At 33.4% G+C, this 21,771-nt stretch overlaps 1 protein-coding gene across 1 annotated transcript in view; it reads right to left on the bottom strand.

Annotated features, from left to right (window-relative positions):
* Positions 1–21,771, bottom strand: part of Fat4 (FAT atypical cadherin 4) — a 156,466-nt gene that overhangs the window by 39,974 nt on the left and 94,721 nt on the right. The window contains exon 7 of the mRNA XM_063260749.1: positions 5,845–6,025. Coding sequence (XP_063116819.1) covers positions 5,845–6,025 — 181 coding nt within the window. The remainder of the gene's footprint in view (positions 1–5,844; positions 6,026–21,771) is intronic.

Below are 21,771 nucleotides of genomic sequence, written 5' to 3'. Positions count from 1 at the left end.
TTACAATATTCTTGGAAAAGGGACAAAATATGTTTTCAAGAACAGCTTAAAGCCCTTTCAGTGAAGGTGTGGATAGCAAACATGCATTTTCAGCTGGCTGGTCAAAGTTCTGTGTCACAGGAGGCAGCTTGTCACTGCAGTGGGAAAGCGGCCCCAGTCAGTGAGGACACAAATGGGCATGGATGCATTCCAGTCGCTTTTTGTTTACAAAAGCAGGCACAGAGCCAACCAGAGCCTGTGGGCAGGAGTTTGCTTCCCCGTGGTCTAGGCTATAGAATGACTTGACTCTGGCTATGAGGCTGAGGAAAGCTCTGATCCTTTTCCCAGGAGCAGAAAATGATCTGGTGAGGCTGAAATTTTGAGTGTATGTTTGTGGGTTTGTGCAGAACAAGCTTGGGAAGACACTGGGGCCATTTATGGAGTTGCTAGAATATGAAACTGGGCCTTAGGCCATAGGCAAATTGGAAGTTGAAAGATTGAGGGGCAGGGAGAATCATTGTTGTAGAGGAGCCAATGAATACTCAAGCCGGTTCACATTACAGCCACTGTCCTTTTAGGCACGGACTTAGCCCTGGCCGCCTTCAAATCACCTACAATTCTGGGAGAGACACCATTCCAAAACATAAACTAGTGGCCATGTTAAGGCCCTGCTTGAAACACTTCCATTGTTTCTCTCATAGATGCAGAAAGAAATTACAATTTTCTCATATGGTGTACAAGGTCCATTTCCAACCTACTGTAACCATATTGAAAGACCTTTTTCCACTAATGTCATACTTTTGCAAGCTCTGATTTTATACCTGTTATCATCTTCATTACAACATATTTTACCCTTTACTTGCTCATAAACTACTTATTGTCCTAAAAATCATTAATTATGTATTTTTTATTTTCTCAAATTATATTGATCAGACTTGTTCTTTCTACCATTCTGCACTTAAAATAAACTTCTTACAAGGCAATACAATGATTATAAGTTTACAAATTACCAGTGTATAAGACCTAGTGTCCCTAAAATCCTTCCTCTCTGTGAGAGGTTAATAGCAAGGGCCATGTACAGTACAATGCAAGACAGAGAATGGGGAGATTACAAACTTGGGAGGGAAGTACCTGTTTATTATAATAGTTCACACATGATGTAGTTAGGGACTGACAGCCCTGTGGCAGGAGAAGTTACAGAGACATTCAGAAGGGTGCATGTGTTCACTACTTGAGTAAAGGAAAAAGAGAATGGTGGTTTACCACAAGATATAGATAAAGAAAGATAATACTGTTGAAAAAAAGCAGAAAATCAACAACAGAAACAAGAAGGGTTTCATGCACCCTGGGATTCTTATGTCAGCAGAATGTGCAGGTAAAATAAATTTACCAGAGAGTTATATGATTGAGAAGCTATGAAAGGTATCAGTGTTCACAGTGCAGACGTGGACTCCTTTTCTTGAATTCATGATTATAGACATGGAAATAGTTGTCTTTCTGTCTCTGTCTCTTTTTGTCTCTTTGTCTCTGTCTCTCTCTCTCTCTCTCTCTCTCTCTCTCTTTCTCACACACACACACACACACACAAGATGTAGGTACATCCTTAGGTCTACTCAGAAATACAAGAAGAGAAATAAGATATGACATTTATATAAACATTCAACAGAAGAAATTAGAAAGAAAGTGACAGTTCAAACATTATAAAAAAGCATAAATAATATAAAGACTTAGGAAAAGTCACTGGATTTAACAAATTTCATCAGAGTTTTCTGATGGAGCATTTTTTAGTAAGTAATGGAAAAGAAAATCAGACTGGAAGATCTCCAGAATAGCTAGAAATTCAAATGAAGCAATGAAGCTCCTTTTTCAAGAATGCTGTAGTAACTACAGAATGTAAAGATCATTAATTCAGTATATTTAATTGTCATCCACTATTATTTGTTAGGCATTGAGTAAAATGGAAGGCATTACAACTAAGATATATGAGAAAGAAAAAACCTAAAATTAATTTAGTAACCTTTAGGTTTCTATAGCTCTACAACAGACATTATATATATTAATTGATTCCATAGGATAGTACTGAGGAAACAATTTTGAAAAGTAAAACTTACACTGATCATGCAAAAGAAATAGAATTGTTCTCTTAACCTGAAGATACAGTGGATTATTTTCTGACTTCCATGAATAGAAATGATGCTGTAAAAGATATACTGTATATAGATATACCTTAAAAGATATACTGCTGTAAAGATATATCTTACCATTGAGACTATCAATCCAAAATAACTGTAGTTTAGGCCATCACACATATACATCTATTAGCCTAATTTTAATTTAAACTATAAAATTTGGTCTGATCTTACTTATAAGTTTATCTGTTAATTTTTTATATGACTAAAAACTATCCACATACTAAGTTAATGACTTTTATGTAAGGTTTTTTTTTTTTTTTTTTTTGTCATGTGAGCTTTAGATGTACTCAAACACGTAAGTATAAAGTTGGCTGTCTGATATTACAGGAAAATTAAAATCCAGCCACTAACAAGCAAAATATGTATCCTCAATTCAAACTACCATTAAAATTTTATATAACATTCTAAAATATGGACAATATATCCTGGACCCATTTTACATTCATTACAATACATTGCAAGCATTAGACAGTATTTTGCAATAAATTTTCTGCTTACCCAGAAGAAAACAGAATGACATCAGAGGATTTACTCTAACAGTAAATGAATGGATCAAAGAACTATGAGATCAACTGTGGAAACATTCAGCTTCACACCAAGAATTTAAATATTATCTTTGAGAAGTTTCCTCTACATAAGGAATTATAAAAGATTGTTAGATCATCATATGATAATGGATAAGTAAAAGTTTTTGTCTCACTTGTGGAACATTAATATGTGTTAGATAGATGCTAAGTGCTTTGCATGGATTAGAGTAAGATGGACTGACAGATAACAAGTATATTTTATTGCAGGTGTTATTGAAAGTAGTAATTTATTTTTGTTTTTATCCACTGTAGAGTCAGTTGTACTATTAGTATAACTAGTTCAGTGATGAAAAAAATGATGTCTACAAATGTTTGATAATATTCCCCTATTTTTCAATTCATAATAATAGAGTCAGGATTCAGTTGCATATAGCTTGGTTGCTATGGCTTTACTGTAACATTAAACTGAAAAGTCTGTACTAAATCTCAGGCTATAAATCTCATCATTTGCACCACTTGGTGTAGCACAAGTAAAGGAAGGCGTATTTGTTAGTCTTTTGACTTTCAGAACCAAGTAATGCAGTTGCATCTGCCCCTCTCAGAGTGATGCTCGTATAATGACTCAAAGAGGCAGAAAGCTCTGTCTGACGTGTCCCAAATCCTCAATGATTTGTCACCATAAGGCTGTAGGAATTCACCCAGCTCTTGTCTTGGAAGTTGATCCCAGTCTTCTGCAGAAAAGTGTGTGCTCTGTTTTCTGTGATTTTACAATGCATGTAAGCATTTGTTGTGTCCTAATTTCCCTCCGATCTCTGGCCAGACTTTCTTAACTGCCTTGGTGAGTTCTGTCTGAAGATTCCCAGTGACCAGTTCTTGATCCTCTTTGCTTCTTTTGCTACACTTTCTACAGTATCAACATTCAGTTCTTTATTCCAAACATCTTCTGGAGACTCCTGAGCCTCCAAATCCAGCACTGACCCCAACCCTAAGATCATCAGGCAGAACAGTAACTTCCTAGATGATGTCTCTCATGAATAACAGTCACTCCAAAGTATGTCTGAATAAACTCTATATCCCCCAAACTTCTTTGTTCTCCAATTGTACCTAAATGAATCTGTTAAGATGTTCAAGCCAAAACATGAATAGTGGATTCATTTCTATTCTCTGATCTATATTCTAAATCTACTTCTTCAATTTTCTTTTCTGTACCTAATTGTGAGGCCACTATATGTCATGTTTGAATTGCTGGGAGAATTAGTGCCTAGTGGTCTACTTGTTACATCTCTGTCAAGTCTCACTTTATAAATGAATAGTACTTCATCCATATCCAAACACCGAAACTTTATCTTACTGCGAGAGTTTAAAATAATTCTCATTTTTTTTACCTAAAAATAAATCAAAAACTCCTAATTTCTTAACCAAAGAGTCCGTTAATGACCTGTATAAACTGAACCCTGCCTATTTCTGTATTTCTTTTCTCGTTCTGGTTCAGCCACATTGACCTTTTAGATAACATTAGACTCGCTTCTGTATCTCATTTAAAAGTTGCCTCCTGCTAGAAGGCATCTGATTCTGAGTGTTTCTCTTCAAATACATTTCCATTAATTATTGAAATTTAGTGGCCAGTGTGATAACATTAAGAGATGAACCTTTAGGAAGAGAAGGAGTGATAGAGTTTTAATGGATAAATTCTTTCGAGGGCTCTTCCGCCACATGTAGACACCACCTTCATCTTCTCTTAAGGATGTGGCAAGAGAGTTTTATTTTAAAAGTTGCTCCATCTAGACACCAAGATTTTTAGCACCTTGATAGCCTCCATAAAGGTGAGCAATAAACTTTTAATGTTTATAAATTATCTAATTTTAGATATTTAGTATAGCAGCACAAATAGACTTTTATAAAAATCAAATCTAAAGTCTGTCATCACTATTGGAAATAGCCTTATTTATGCATATTTAATTTTCTACCTAAAATTTATAAAAGCTCAGAAAGAATCACCCTGTTTGAGACTTATTCATATCAACTGTACAATATTTATTAAAGTTTCAAAAATGCTTATGATATATCCTGCTTTTACCCAATCATCTCTGCCAATAGGAAGAGACTAATTAAAACCAGTTTCCCAAAATGATTTTTTAAAAGAAAATTATTAACAAAAGCCATTAATCAATCATTTTGTGAATATATATGCTATTTTTATTAATAATTCCTTTGTTCCGCCCAACTCCTATCTATTCTACTTCTTGCCAGCCAACCCAGTTTAACTTAATTAACACCAACCTATAGAAGAGGATGGGTACTGTGAAAAAATATTGTCTTGTGGCTTTCTCCAGATAATCCGGAGGTCATTTTTTTCTTATAAATTTAAAATGGGCATAGAAGAAGAGGGTAAGATAAACTGATGACTTTCACAGTCTCGGAACAAGCTTCCACATTGCCCTCTGAGTGTTAAGAGGCTTTCAGAAGAGAAAAATACAGTTTTGCACAAATAAACTACACTCAATGTTCTTGAGTTAGGAGTATCTAGGGGAGGATTAAAAATGACCAAACCTCTTTGACGTTCCTCTCATCAGAGGTAACACACATTTCTCCCCCCAGTGAATCTGGATTGGCTCTCGCTGCTTTGACTCACAGAGCACTGGGGAGATGCTGTTGTGCTACTTCTGGGCATGATGTTTAGGAGAACTGGCAGCTTTCACCACAGGTTCTTGGAGCCCACAGACACCATGTGAGAACTCAACTACTCTACTAACCACATCATGAAGTCCTGAATCCACCAGAGGAGAGAGGAGAGCATGTTGTATCTGTGCCAAAGCAGTTGATATATGAAGCCATGATGGACTCTCCAGCCCACCTGGACACCTGGGAAACAGCACTGGCCAACACCAGCCAACTGCATTAAGCAGAACCTCTCACTGCTTTCCTGAATTACACAATCATAAGATGGAAATATAAATAAAATTAATAAATAAAAATTTAGAATGAGCAAAATTGTTATAGTTTGAATCAAGTTGGGAATAGTTAACAGCAATAGTACTGTGTGTTAACATGGAATTTCTGGTGCAACTAGACAATATATTCATTCAGTTCAAATTCTCATTTTAAAGAAGAAAGTAACCTACATTTGTATGGTTAAATATACTGACCTTATAACTGCATTGGTCGAAGCATCAGCATCTGAGGCATTTACCAATAAGACATCTGTTCCAGTCGGTGCATCTTCAGGAATTGTTGTAAAATACATTTTACTACCAAAGGTGGGGACATTATCATTGACATCATCTACTATGACATTGATTGTTCCCGTTCCAGTCAAAGCAGGGGATCCTAGAGAGAAGAGAAAACAAAGTTTTAATGTCTTTAATCTATAAAAAATAAATACATTTAACAGGAATTAGCCAAACACAGAATTACAGGAGAAAGTTTAAGAACACCAAACATAATTTCTCAACACATGAAACAAGCGAATGAGTGATTTTTTTTATTTTGTACTGAGAAAAACATTTTCACTGATGACCTAGAATTGGAATTCTTTCCTACTGATTCTACACAACGAGCATACGTCATGGCCTTATTTTATCTTAAAGGTGCTGATTTGACAATGTAGAGCACAACAATGTTATTTAAATGCCACAAAAGAGACACTACGAATAATTTATCTGAAATTGCATTAAAATAGTACAAACCAGATTCAGAGCAACCCACAGCAACTGAATAGCTGGCCAATTAACTAGGCACTATTAAGACTGCTATTCTTACATAGGACTATCACTGTTACTAACAAAAACTCCAACAGAGTCTCTGACATTTACATCCATAACCATCAAAACTTTTTTATTAAAAAAAGCTTAAAAGTATATCTCAAAACTATAATTTTCCACTAACTTTATTCTGATGAGTTGTCATAGAATCATTTTAATTGTATCTATTTGATATGTGAAATAATTTCTTTTGATTTTTATTTCAGCTTTGTTATCAACATTTAGCTACAATCTCACATTTAACAAAAAATCGGAATGCACTCTGTGTGTTACACAAAGCTAACAGACTTGTTTGTGGTGAAGGGCAGATGCCATATTTGGTTAGAATTCTGTGGGTTGGCCTCATAACTGAAACGTAAATCATCCTCATAACAGACGAAAATCATCTTTGTTGTGTTTTCTAAACCATTTTGTCAGACTTTAACTCTTCTAAATAAAAACAATGGAGATCCATTCAACATCATTTATTTAAAGTAAAATAAATGCACAGATAACTTCATTGTCTATTTAAGGTAATTTCTCAATTTTCTCTTTAAAATGTTTAAATCTTACTTGTGTTTGTCACTCAGAATCCTCTCAAAGAACCATTTATTCATCTAAATATTTATAGTACAAATTTATTATCACAGAATGGTGTGTTGAGATTCATAGCTTTTCATTGTTTTATTATTAGCTTTTCTAATAATTTTGTGATTTGCTGCTATTTTCTCACCACTATTCATGAATTTTTCTATGGTGATAGATTGTAATTACTGATGGCATATACAAATGCATTTTTATGCTTCGATATACAAAACCAAAATAAAAAAAAACTAGAAAAGTACAGAAAACAATTGCTTAGGCAGGCTACTTGTCATCTTTATGTTCAATGTAAGAAATTAAAAATTTTGTCAAAGAAATATGTATGACTACATGAAATAGACACTCTAAGGAATATGAGACTTCATGATAACTTCCTAGATACTTACACAACTCAATTTAGGATGCATGCTAATAGTTATATTAGATACTTTATATTAAGCAGTTCTCTCACATTAATATATAGCATTTTAAAATTTATGACTATAGAAGTCTAATCTATTAGTGTTTAATTTTACATTACATGAAAGAAAGTTCCTACTCCAGTGGTTACAAGTATAATTCACTAAATGATTATAAAAATCCTTTTAGTAATTGTTTTAAGAGTTGTTCATTATAAAAGATGATAAGATTATAAGTATTTTGCACATACATACTCCAAAAACACATATAAAAATATTATATGTTAGAGAAGCATATCAAAATAATGCTTTTAAAATGTCACACAACATACTAATATGACTAAAAGCAAATGTTTATTGAGTTTTTAGGTATACTATACATGCATGTGTTCAAATTTATGTTTATGATTTTATCTAAACCTTTTAGATTACTATTTGTGTCATGCCCATTTTAGATATGAATAAACTGAAATTTGTAAAAGTTGGTAACTTTTGCAAATCCATAGAGCTAGTAAGGAATGGAGCCAAGATCTGAGATGTGCAATGCAGCGCCACAGTACATCCCAGGAAACAGCCAAGGTGCTGTGCCTGGCAGGGTTGCCTGATGGGATGCTATGGGCCTCTGGACAGCATTCAGTAAGGTTAGAGAATAAGCCTAACCCTGAGGGGAAGGGAAGACCCAATGGAGAGGAACTCTAGCTGTTTTCCAGTTTAAACTGGTGGAACATTTCCAGTTTAAACTGGTCTCAGCATGGACTTAAACTTTCTCACATATGACATGTTAAAACTAAAACAAATGTGCTTTGTTGACAACCAATATTTCTTGCGCATGTATTTAGTTACACGTGGCTTAATGAAATGGAAATTGATGCAAATCATGCTAGCATCCTCCTACAAATAACATTAAAATACATAAATAAATTTAGCTAGAGTATGTCTCTCTATTTGTGTGATCAAAAGAGGGCATCATGAGAAGAGGAGTGTACACAGGAGTAACTGAGAAAGAGGATAAGCAAATCAAATCCCAGAGGCAGAGGATTTGGGGAGGTGAAGGTCCTCTTATTGATATCTTAGTCTGTTCACTAAATCTCCATGTGTAAAGTGGAATAAGAAAGTAAGAACAGAATTTTCCCCAAAAGAAGTGGTGAAGAGAATTCAATAGGCATAAGAAAACAAAAAGGACAGTCACAATGTGTTCTATATTGCTCATTATTGTTTTCATAGTTGTTTTATAAATAAAAATAGATTGACTAATATACTAGAGACTAGGTTAATTTTATAGATTTCAGGGTTTATAGCTTTCAAAATTTTTCCCTTCATAAACCTATCAATTTATGCAATGATAATATTATTGAGAACATTTTAAATCCCAGGTTTTTAAATGAGTCTTTTATAGTATAAAGAAAAAAACATTTATTTCCCAAAAGAATCCACTTCTTTGTTGACAGTAATTTGAATTGGAAATTTTCACATGTGAATTTTTAAAATTTACAATGAAAGTTTAAGAAAGATCTGAGTTCTTCTGTTTCACACGTTGCTCTCCAATCCATAATACTGAAACTCCTTAAGAAATGGCTCAGTAACAGGCAGGCAAGCAAAGGTTCTATCTTTGGTGTCTAAAGTATCTGGTGATACCCGAGTAGAAAACCACTTGAAAAATGATGACTAAATCATTGTGTCAGGACCATGTGATTTCTTTGCAAACTACATCTTGTTGCTGACATACTTTCTGAGTCAGTAAGTAAACAGGAAAATACCATCTACACAGAAAAACATTCAGCAAATTCAGTCTCAACTTTTATACCAATGATTGTCTAATTTTTCCTGATGACTTTTAAAGATATTGGTGACTACAGATAATCATGGCATGAGAAGCAGTCCTGCACATGGTTTGACCTCTATCTGTGGTCACTTCCCAGGCCAAATCCTTTCTCCAGTGCCCCTCTTGTCTGCCGCAACCCACTTTATAATCACTTGGATTTTTCTTATATATTTTATGTTTTGTGATTCTAAAAGCAGACAGAACCCATGGCACTATTTTTGTACCGTCTTGCTCCCAAGAATGCACATTTTTGTTGTTATATTTCAATTTTATAAGTAAAATCCTTAAAAAGTTAATTGTTGTAAATTTCTAAGTCTTTTAATGAGACTTAACCCTAAATTTGAATTCTGTCTTCAAAATTACTAACTTTTACTCTTGGGAAAGGGCACTAAAATTCTGGCCTACTCCAAGGTTTTATTTGTGCACCAAAATGTACTAGTTCAGAAGTCACTATTTCTCAGCTACAGGCAGATAAATGAAATCAAAGGAATTTCAAGTAAATTACATTTCTACAACTGTTTTTTGTTTGTTTGTTTGTTTGTTTTGTAGAGGGCATAATTGCTCAGTCTTTGACCACCAAAGATCATGGAATTTCCTCTTATGTATTAACTGAAAATGACACTATGCTTTTGTGGTTATTTTTCACTTTTGTTAACACTTCCTTTCAACTCTGTAAAGAAACATCTACGGTTCTTATATTTCTGCTTCCCATGATTTGTATGAGTACTAAAGTGCTGTATAGAGCAGGAGCTGTAGTTCAGCTTCCTAGAATGTATGAGGGCCTCAATTCAATCCTCAGTAGAGAAAAAGAAAAGTTAAAATTGCACTATGCTTACTATGGACTTTTCTTCAATCCCTAGCTTTCTGCTGTCTCAAAAATGATATACCCAGCTACATTAATTGTGGTCTTGTCTTGCAAATTATTGAAGATCTTTAATATTACTGCGTCAAAATTTAAAACTACATTTCCTCTTTCAAATATATATATATATATATATATTTATTATTATATATATGTATATATATATATTTATTATTATATATATGTATATTATTGAGCACATATTTAATATCAGGTCTATGTGAATACTTTATGTATGCATTATTCATTTAGTATACAGACTCCATGAACCTAGTATTATTGTTTAATTTTTAAAAGAAGACTTTCTAGATTCAGCCATATTAGAGAGAGAGCACTTCTAAATTTTTAAGAAAATCTTTTCCAAGGGCATTAAGTTCAAATAAAACTATGATGCTTTCATTAAATGTTTTACCTTATATTGTTATCATTATTAATATGCTTCTTCCATATCTTTTCAAAATTATGACAGAAGAAGAATACTGCTTAATTCATCTTTATCAAAAACAATAATGCATGTCAGCAAGCCTTGTGCTTGGTCTGTATTAACTTCTTTCATTTCACATGTGAAAAACTGGTTTAGTGACTACATGGCTAACATTTCAGACAGACATATAACCCTTAGCTTGAGGATCGGGTCAGGGAAAAAGAATGGGAGCAAAGTCAAAGTGCTGGAGAAAGTATAACTCCTTATAAACAGAAGGGCCCACGTCATCCTGATTGCAAAGGAAGATTCACAATACTAGCGCTAATGTTCAGCATGAATAGATCTGATAATGATGGATTATAATCACAGTGCTATGAGAGAGCACGATTATTTAACTTCTGGCAGGACTGATTTATGAGGACCAGATGCAATCAGAGAAAGAGGCAAGACAGGCTGACGCACACTCTTAGTAAAGGACAGCAAGCAAAGGGAAGTGATAGAAATGAAATAAAAGATCAGAGTTTAGAACTTTACAGAGGTACGGGGAATGTAATGGGTATTTCAATTAGAAGTCAGAACTAAAAGATGTGAGCAAATGACATGGTGAATGTTTAAATTTAAGAATATATATCACAATAAAAGGTATATTGCCATCAATCCTCCTCAAAATTCTCATCTATGCTTCAAATACACTTATCTCATTGTTTCTGCCAATTTTTGAAGTATTTCTGGAATTCTTCTTTCATGAGGGTCTTTTTGTGACTGCCTTGATATCCTCATCATTTCAAAACATTTAAGGTGATTTCTGGCAAATAAAAATTTTACAGTGTATCCTTATCCAGATTAGATTGATACCGTGGGGCTTCTGCTTCTTCCCCAGTGACAATGAAAGATAAATGTTTAGAATTCATTCAGCACATGGCAGCAGCCACAGCAGCTCAACTAAACACACTGAGGAAAAGGACTTCCAAGACTGCTTCAGAAAGTGGCAAGACGGACGGGAGAGTGTGTTTGAAGCAGGGGGGAGCACACGAAGAGGTTAATAGCAATACAATTTGCTTGCACTGTAATGCTTTTATTTAAATTTCAGTATTCATCATATCTTGTACAATATATTCCAAAGTTTAATTATAGTTAGTAGTCAAAAGATAAAAGGAATTGTAAATTGCAAAACTACATATGTTTATACATATATAGGTATATGTGCAGATAAACATACATATATACATATAAAATAAATGTGGGTACATTTATAATAATTAGCATTAAAAATAGCATTTTTAAACGTAGTAAAAACACGTAGTACTTTAAATGATATTTTCTAATGTTATCCAATCTTGTGTGTTCACACATATCCACTGGCATGCACATACACAGACACATAGGGAGACTTTTTAGACACTGTAGATAATTCTAGGCATTCTCTGAGTCACATTTTGCACTCTTAAGTTGGGAAATAACTGACTAGTACTGCCTTGTGGCAAAATAAGCTAAAATTTATTAAAGTGATGTTCAAGAAAGTTTAAAGTAAGGTCAAAAAATTCAGGCACAATGTTCATCAGAAAATACATAATGTATAATAAGCAGAAAAAATGAGACTAAATAATAAAGACTAAACTTTGTACAGATTACATTTTATGTGATCCTTTACAGAAATGCACTTTTCAAGAAATAATGTGTTCTAAGCTCACATAGGAAGAATTGAAGCAGTATTCACTAGTGACAAAGAAAGCATCAATTCTGTTTTGGTACAAATTAAATGCATATCAAATGGCAGTAACAGCTTTCCTTACAATTTGTTTCTATTACTCATGGTCAGCAATGGCTTGAAAATGTTAAGTGAAAAATTCTAGAAATATAAATTATAAATAATTTTATTACCATATGCTGTTGTAGTTCTATTATTTTTGTTACTGTTTATTACCTCTAATATATAAAAAGAAATTTATTATAGATGTGTATGTATATAAAGGAAAAAAGTATATATGGGTTTGAAATAATATGCGTGGCTTTAGGTATCAAATGGGGATCTTGGAATATTTTTCCTTTGGATAAGGAAACTACTATTCATGTGTGTGTGTGTGTGTGTGTGTGTGTGTGTGTGTGTTTGTGTGCGTGCGTGTGTGTGTGTGTGCACATGCGTGTGTGTGTGTCTGTACTTGATGCAGAAATTTAGCCTTGACAGACTAATATCAATGTCTCTATTGAAAAATAAATGTGGAAGAATTAACAGGAGATTTTTCAGCAAAAGAAGAAAATAAAAAACAATTAGTAATGATTGGTTTCACATTTCATACATTTGTGAGGCATAATAATAATTAGTTTACGATGTTTAAAAAAATATATAGGTTTCAGAAATACAAAAAAATATTCAGCAAAATACAAGTTTTGCTTAACTAAAATCTATAGCTTTGCAAAGCAGTTGGTTTCGTTCTTTGAATTAATCATTTGGTGCATGAAGTGCCTGTCTTTGTGTTTCGTTTCAATGAAGTATTAGCATCTTTTTCCCTGTTTTTCTCACAGGAAGTAAAGCATCCATTGAGAATATGTTCAAGTTTGGCCATTCTATATTAACAGTGAAGATAATGTGGTTATATTTAAATTTGAACTTGGAAAATATGTAAAACAAATAGGTATGCAACCTATTTTAAATATGACACATGAGGTTTTAAGATATTTTAAAATAACATTTTTGATACCTACTAGTCCTACAAATATATTAGTATAAATTAGATAATATTATAGGCAGCTAAGTTAGAAAGGATTTAATATACAGTCAGAAAAGTACTGGGCTTTCAAGGAAGTCAGTGAAAAATAAAGACAACAAAATTGTGGTTGGAGGTGCATCTGAAGAGGAATAGGCCCAAGACCAAGATGCAAAGGCCAGGCCTCACTAGGTGATAAAAAACAATTTGAGATTATACTCTAATTTCATTACCTGGTCCCCAAGTCCAAATAAGCATCAATTGCCCAGATGGATGACCAGAGCATCTGGGTCATCCCTTCCCACAATGCATTTGTTCTCTCCATGTACTCTTGCTATGACCTGCTTCACTATTGGATCAATATTAATAAGCAACTATACCTGTTATCTTATGTGTTGATTGTAACTTGACCCACACTGTACCCACATTCTGACTTTGCTTCATAAATTACCCATGACAAAGGGTCTCTGTGGCCAACCACTTTCAAGACTTAGGAGCTATCTCACAATAAACTTCTTGTACTCTTAACCTCCATTGTTTCCTAGAATTCATTCAATTTTCAGGGACACAAACTCAGCACATCTGATATCTAACAGGTCAGAAGTTATATCTTTCCTATATCAATGTTATCCAAGAATGTTATCCCTGAAAAGCAGATTATACAGAATTACTATGTAGAAGACGTTAAAAAAAATCAACAAATATTAAAACTTGGGAATACTACAGGCTACCAACACATTTTGAATTCAGCTTGGCACCTGCCTGCATATTGAAAACATCAAATTACAGATTTAAGAACTAGCTATCCAAGTATGCCTCAAAATAATTATGATAATATAAAATTAAAGGACTTTTAAAAAGAAAAAAATATTCATAATAAAATCATTAATTCCTATATATATAATTTTATGTTTTAGATCATATCATCTGTTTTTAATGTTAGAAATTGCTTGCTGCCATTTCAGAGATATATTTCCTTTGTGTTCTCAGATTATTAGTTTATGTAAACTGAATTTTCATTCATAGGTTGAATTTATTTTATTAAATTCTAATCATATAGAACATAATGTCAACTTAGCTCTTATTCAATAAAATTTTAGTGGTTAAACTATCTGATGTGTTTTTGAATTTATAACAATAAAATTCTGCTAGGTGTGGTAGCACATGTCTGTAATCCTAAAACTGAGAAATCTGAGGCAGGAGGATCACTTTGAATTTGAGGCCAGCCTGAGCTACATAAGTAAGTTCAAAGCCAGCAAGACTGTATAAATAAACAAATAAATTAAAACTAAATTAAATTAAATTAAATTAAAAATAATTCTGTGCAGTTGTTCTTACTAACAGAGTAGTTGACTGGAAGAAAGTTATTTGCAAAAATTCCAATGGAAATAACCAAATAGTCTCAGATATAGCAATAAGCTAAATGCAAATAGCTGAAAATGACTTTAACACTATTTGATAGATGCAATTATTAGTCTTATGAAAGAAAGGTTTTTAAGCAATTTGTATTATTAAAATTATTCATCACAGGCAAGACAAGCTTTTCAAAAAATTAATTCTGTCAACAAAATTCGATCTTTCTAAAGCATTTAAAAGAACCCTTCAGATGGAAAAATGTCATATAGCACAAATCTAACCTCTTTGATTATAGAGCCAATTGTAATGCAATGACCTCTTAGGCTAAACAATGTGACTGACAGCATTAATTCAAAATGTCATCATACCCTCACTGAGAAAATAAAACATGGTAATTAGTCCTTTTAGCTATTAGCATTAACTTCTGTTAAAAGATCTTGTTCCCCTCCATTAAGAAGTAATTTCCAACCCCTGCATAAGAATGGAGTTTATTCTTTCTTTCAGTTGGATGATAAATGTCCTTAATTAGAAATGCTAATAATTGGACTTTTCCCCAAAGACCTATTAATTATTCTGACACACAGACACTTCACAACTGAATTTTCTGGCAAAATGTATGACCAGAATATATCTATATCATTGTAGTACAATGTATTAGACTACAAATTGATAAAAAATAATGTGGTTTTTATACGGATGAATCTGCCACTCCATGTTAAGTGCAAACACACACACAACCCAAATGGCTGCATTGTCTATGCAAGCATGTGTATATTATGCATCTTGGATAATCTTGGTATAAAAGCTAACATTTGCTTTGAATATATATATATATATATATATATATATATATATATATACCTTGATTTGATGATTTAATGAGAAATATAAGCCTGGGTTTTCTAATTTGTGAATAGTTTTACTTTTAAAACTATATTAATGACAGAACAGCAACTAATTTTCCACTTCTTAAATTAATGCTGTCTTCAATAAAAAGAATTAATCTAAAATGTAGAAATTCATATAAACATGATGTAAACAAAATGTATGGTAGACAAGAAAATCATAGGAAGAAGTGAGTAATGATTAAGAAACAATTGCCTGATGACTTCAAATCACATTTTCACTGATTAATAGTTATATAACACCTACATCAATCGATTTAACTTTTCTTAATTCTCAGTTTGGGGTCCCCCCCACTTTTTGAAGTCATAAAAATGGAAAAGCAGTATGGTAAATTACTGGGTTATTGTGGGGTTAAATGAAATCATAAACATAAATTCTGATAGGTACATGTGCTCAGGATACACAAAACCATGTCATCTAATGTTTGTAGTTTCCTAAGCTCCACGTCTCCTGAATGTCTTCTTTAAAAGCCAAATATTTATGTCTTTCTATTTGATACCTCTATTGAATATCTCATTATATCTCAAGTGTAATATGTTCAAAAGACAATTCTTATCTCCCCTAAAATCTTCATTCTCTTCATCTCCAAATTGTTCCTGTCCATAACCTGAGACTCACGTTTGACTGGTCTCATTTCTTAACCTCACTTGCTTCCAATTCCATCCTCCAGTCCACTTGAGTCCACCTTCACAGTGAGTGAGACAGATCACTACTTAACATCTGACCATGTTCAGAACACATCACCCGAAGTATGACATCTTAATATAACACATATTTTCATACAACATCGCTTGGGAAATGGTGAGTATACCAAGGTCTCTGCTTTTCCTCTTCAGCCTGATGAAGGTCATAGGGCCAATATGTGACAGGTCCCTTCTTTGTACTGAGAGGAAAGAGCATTGTGTTGGTTACTTTTCTCTCAGTGCTGAGATAAAATACCCAATGCCAAAAATTAAGGATGGAAAAGTTTATTTAGCTCACAGACTTTGGAGGTTTTACTCCATAATCAGCTGGTTTCAGGGCGAGGTGGAACATAGTGTGGCTGCTGACTTTCTGGAACATGATGCTCTGTGGCTTTCTCCTCAAAGCAAAGTCTTTCACTTTTGAGGCTGTAAAAGGTGGACACTTGCTACTTCTTGTGCTATCCTCAAGAGATCTTTTCGGTTGTGGTGTTATTTTTCAGCAGTAGAGATATCCTTAACTTTGTCTTTGCAGTCCACAACTTTATTGGAGCTTCCTTTCTCACCAGACTCATTTTTAATCATCCTGCTAGATTCTTTGCTCTTGATTTGCAACATAAATCTGGCTAAAAGCCCCCAATAATAGCTATGTCACTGCCCCAACATTAGACTGCCTTGGATATTTCTTATGCCACATTAATTAGTCCACTGCCTTTCATCTCAGGCAAAGTCTCTGGACAAGACCAAAATACAGACCATAACACACATCGTCTGAACTCCAACAATCAATGCAGTCCTTCCCAGCAGAAATCTCCTGAACCTGGTCTTTACTGGTAGAATTTCTATCAGCCTTCTGTTCTTCTGACCTATGAACAGAATCTCCCATACAAAAAAGGCTAAAGTTTTCTAGCTCTACTCTTCCAGGCAAAATCTCCAAACACACACACACACACACACACACACACACACACACACACACATATATAGTCAATTTGTCTTCAATTCCTGTAACCCAAGCTCTATAAGCACAGAGACTTTTTTTTTCCACCACCATTTCTTTAGCAGCTAGTAGTCTATTTGGAAGCGAGAGTTCCATATATATATATATATATATATATATATATATATATATATATATTCTGATAAACTGGTACAAAGAAATCCATACAAGCATAATTGTCTTATTGACTATAATCAGAAGTTACAAGCTATGTTAAGTTAATATCATTGTTTGATTTTAATAAAGGAAAAATGGCAATTTCCAGTGATAATATATCATATATAATATAATCAGCTTCTACCTATAGTAATTTTTATAAGTTTTATATGGTCTCTTTAGTGACTTAACTTTAACAATGCCTAAATTTAAGCATATTTTTCAAAAACAGTGTAGAAATTACAGGTTTCTACTAATTAAGCTTAATTTTAATTGTTTTAAGGCATTTATTTATTAAATGAAACTAATAGTTAAATATTGTATTGATAAAAATAGCTTATGAAAAGAACTTTTAAAATGTAGTTTTAGAAATTTACACCATACAGAGAGTCAACTGGTTATTTTAGGAATAGCCTGACTTTCTTAAAATATGTAAGAAATATAATCTAGGAGAGCAAGAGCTGAAAGGCAGAAATTTTGGGTACCATTGGATACTCTTGGAAACCCTGTCACTACCTGGGGCTATGGGCTATGGCAAACTGCAAATTTGTCCCAGGTTTTTATTTCCTTATCTGGAAAATAAGGGAAGTGGACTGGCTCCTTTACAAGATGTCTTCATGCCAAAAATGTTTATCATTTTGAATCGTATCTCTCTAAATTAGAATTTTTATATAATTTTCTTTTAAAATACCTCCATATTACACACTGGGTTGCAATGTCCCCCAATGAGACACCATGTGGTTTTGTTGCCTGCTCCAATACTGATTTAGTTCTCTGCAAGACTAGGGGCAGACATTAGTGGCTCACAGATTTTGATTTTACCAGTGGGGGCATTTAATCATTTTTAAGTTTAAAAAAATTCCAAATATCCTGGACAAATTACTTTCACGTATGTATATGTCTCATTGGAATATACTATCCAAACTCCAAAATATTCATAACAAAATTAAAACCAAGTAAACTTTTTATACTACATCAAGGTAAAAAGTGACAGTTTGTTATATTTAGGCTATACAAATCCTGTGTCATGTCTAGGATAAGTGTGGAATAGAACTGGCATATTTGAATTTTATGGAGGGTTCATACTTCTGTTGTGTTTGACACTTATGTGTAAAATCATTGCCAAATGATAAAACTTTTATAAAGTCTATAGTTCCTCTTTAGGGGAATTTAGCATTAGCATATTAAACTAAGAAAACATAAACAGCTAAGTTCAGAGTAGCAACAAGACCTGTCTAGAAATATCTTTCAGATAACAGAATTGAATAAGAGCCAGAAGGTTCAGAGGACAGTCATGAAAATATGGCTCAAGTAGCATTTCAAGCATTTGAAACTGAATTAAAACCATAAAATGCTTCAGTGGTTCCTTACATATGACTGCCATTTATCACATCACACTAAACACCATACAGCCTCAAACATTTGTGCTGCCTTTCAAGGCAGAGGTCAGTTTGAATGACCACAACCAATGCAGCAAAAACTTCTGGAATGTCATCCATGAACTTAAAAATATTTGCACTTTTCCTTTTGAAGACCCTTTACAAAACTTGCAACTGATAAATCTATAACAATACAATAAATTCTAGATATGGTAAAAATAAGAATAGCTTTGCATATTAAACTAGTGGGTCAATGACTGATAATAAATTATCATTATTTTCACTTATTTAAATCATTCATTCAACAAGTAGTTACTTTGTGCCTGTGTTATCACAGGTCCTATTTTGAGTGTTTCTTAGAATTTGGTTTTGAATAAGACTTTAAATTCAAAATTAATGCTGATAAAGGTGGATGAGGTAAACTAACATACTCATGTATATTATATCATACTAAACATATGATTTGGGGTAGCAATCACTGTTAAAAAAATAAGGCAAAGTGATACATAGAGACACTCCATAGAGAGAGAGAGAAGTAGAACACTAGATTGGTGATCAATCAAATTCTCTTCAAGAAGGTGAAATATTGCCTAGATTGGATGACAAAATGATAAAGACATGAATGCTTTTTCCCTATAAATTGATTGCAACAAAATGTCTGGTCACAGTACAGAACACCCCAGGCAGAGACCTACAAGTGCAAAATGCCAAGGCAAGAGAAAAGTTTGCTGTTTCTAAAGAAGCCAGATTGCCTGGCATTTGCAGTGGACATATTTTATCAACTTCTCTTGAAAGAAAAGCCACCTTGATTTGCTGACTTTCATAGTGTAAATACTTGCAAGGTGGCTGATTTCAAATTAACTACAAGAACTTACTGACGTAAAATTGTCAAGAGACAGATCATGTGCTGAGCTGGGGCTGGTGTATCATGGTTGTCCAAGGGCCACAGAAGGTATCAGAGGAGGAAGTCACATAGGCACTTGGTCATTCGGTTTTAAGTTAGATGTTAATCTTGGAACTCACTAGAGGATTTTTAAGCAAGTCATAGTGTATGATGATCTGATTTGTCATTGGAAAAGTTCATGAGCTGCTTATTGGGAAGACAGTGTGTAGGACAGAAGAGAGGCAGTTACTAGTCATGGCCTAGACAATGGTGATAGTAGTGAACACAAAGAAAGGTAGATAAGTTCAGAAACTTTTGGACATTTGTGAGCTGGAGTTCACTGGTTAATGGTCTTCCAGAAAGAGTAGCAAGAAGAATATTTATCTCCAGAAATCGTGAAATGATGGACAGAGAGCTATTTGCAAAGTTTAAGGAAGCAGACAGATGTTAAAAAGCTTTACTTTGGTCCTACTAAGCATAAGTAGTTTTAATTACTAAATAAGACATTCTTATACCTATTTTGTACAATATACTTTTAAATAGGCATTAGTATTTTTACATAAAGATATAAAACAAAGTACAGGTAACTTGTCTAAAGTCATGTAGCTAAAACATACAAGAGGTAAAATTCGCTGTTTGGTTTAACTAGAATGCCTATGAATTTACCTCTAACATATATTTCCATTTTGTAAACTGACATTCTGGGTTAATTTTTAAAAGTATGCTGTTCTGCGTTCTCTGATAATTTCCTGTTACTAGTACATTTAAGATATTGATTTATGGCACATATGGCAAATAGGAAGATAAACTATGATAAGAAAAACTACTTAGAAATAGAACACCTAACCATGTGAAAGACCTTAATTAATTTTGAATGAGTTTCTGTCTTACAAGAAGCATGCAGTGGCACCTGCATTCCTGTACCAGAGAGATGCTATAGCTACCTCAGAGTTTCTATTTGGTATTTCCAAAAGAACTATCAGCACGTAACATAGAGTGAAAGTAGACTAGCTATACTTTTAATTAAAGTTTAAAAAAACCCACCATCTTCAGTTGAGTTTTAGCTTGTTTAATCATTTAATCATATAGGAAAAATGAGCAAAATTGTTATATTCTGTTCTGGTTTTGCTAGCAACGTAGCATTCTGCCTTACACATGATAGGATGGCTGTAACTTATTTTGAGCAGCAGACAGTAGGTAGAGACTTTCCAGATGTGCTTTTCTATAGATAATGCAGACAGTAAATAAAAAGACAATGATAGCTGGAATGTTAATGTTTTCTCAAAAAAAAAAAAAAAAAAAAGAAGAAGAAGAAAATCAAAGATTTAGAGGTTCACATGATCAAAAAGCTGCTGCTTCAATTCCCGCCATATTGCTGACATTGAATTATCTTCAGGCTGCCACCAGATAAGAGTTGGAAAAGAGCAAAGGATAAGTGATTTGTGAGATAAGGAATAAAACTGTCACAGTTTCTCTTAAGAATATTTTGACATTTTACTGGCTCTCATAACACTACAAGTTTGAGAAGATGGCATCTGTGATCTATAAGACACCATATTCTTCTGAATTTTCTCATGTCATCTACCGATTTTGACTGCTAAATCACAGCAATGAATATGTCCTGTATCAGAAACTTCATTCCCAGAAAATGGGAGTAAACTGGTAAGTTCTAAAACACCATGTCTAAAGCTTCCATATTTCCCTGAAAACATGTTTATTCATGATATCAGAAATATATAAGGGAATTAATTAAATGCAGAATTGTGTTCAGATAGAACTGTTAATAATTCTTGGTCATCTAGGCTTTCCTCACAATTTTTGATTGCTTTTGAAATTACCTATTGAAAAAGTCTTCAGACTTCTCATGGAAAAGCTTCGCACCAGTGACTATAAAAACATCAGTCCATTTCAAAAGCAACCCCAAAACATTATCATCGAGATTTGCACTTTGAGATAAGGTTTAATTCTTTGATTTCCAGGACTGATAAAATTCTGTGAGTTTAAGGCAACTGTGTCACTGAAATTCATTTATGCTTCTTTTTGTGTTTGTTAGCACTATTAAGGCTCTGAATAACACTTCTAAACACATTTTTTCCTATTTTGCTTATCTTTTCAGTTTCCTTAAATGAAAGTGACTTGTAACTCTTCTATCCCAACAT

Source organism: Cavia porcellus, unplaced genomic scaffold (genome assembly GCF_034190915.1).
Source record: "Cavia porcellus strain 051 isolate PalLab524CR breed Dunkin Hartley unplaced genomic scaffold, mCavPor4.1 scaffold_14, whole genome shotgun sequence".
NCBI lineage: Eukaryota > Metazoa > Chordata > Mammalia > Rodentia > Caviidae > Cavia > Cavia porcellus.
This window is presented reverse-complemented; position numbering and strand designations above follow the sequence as displayed.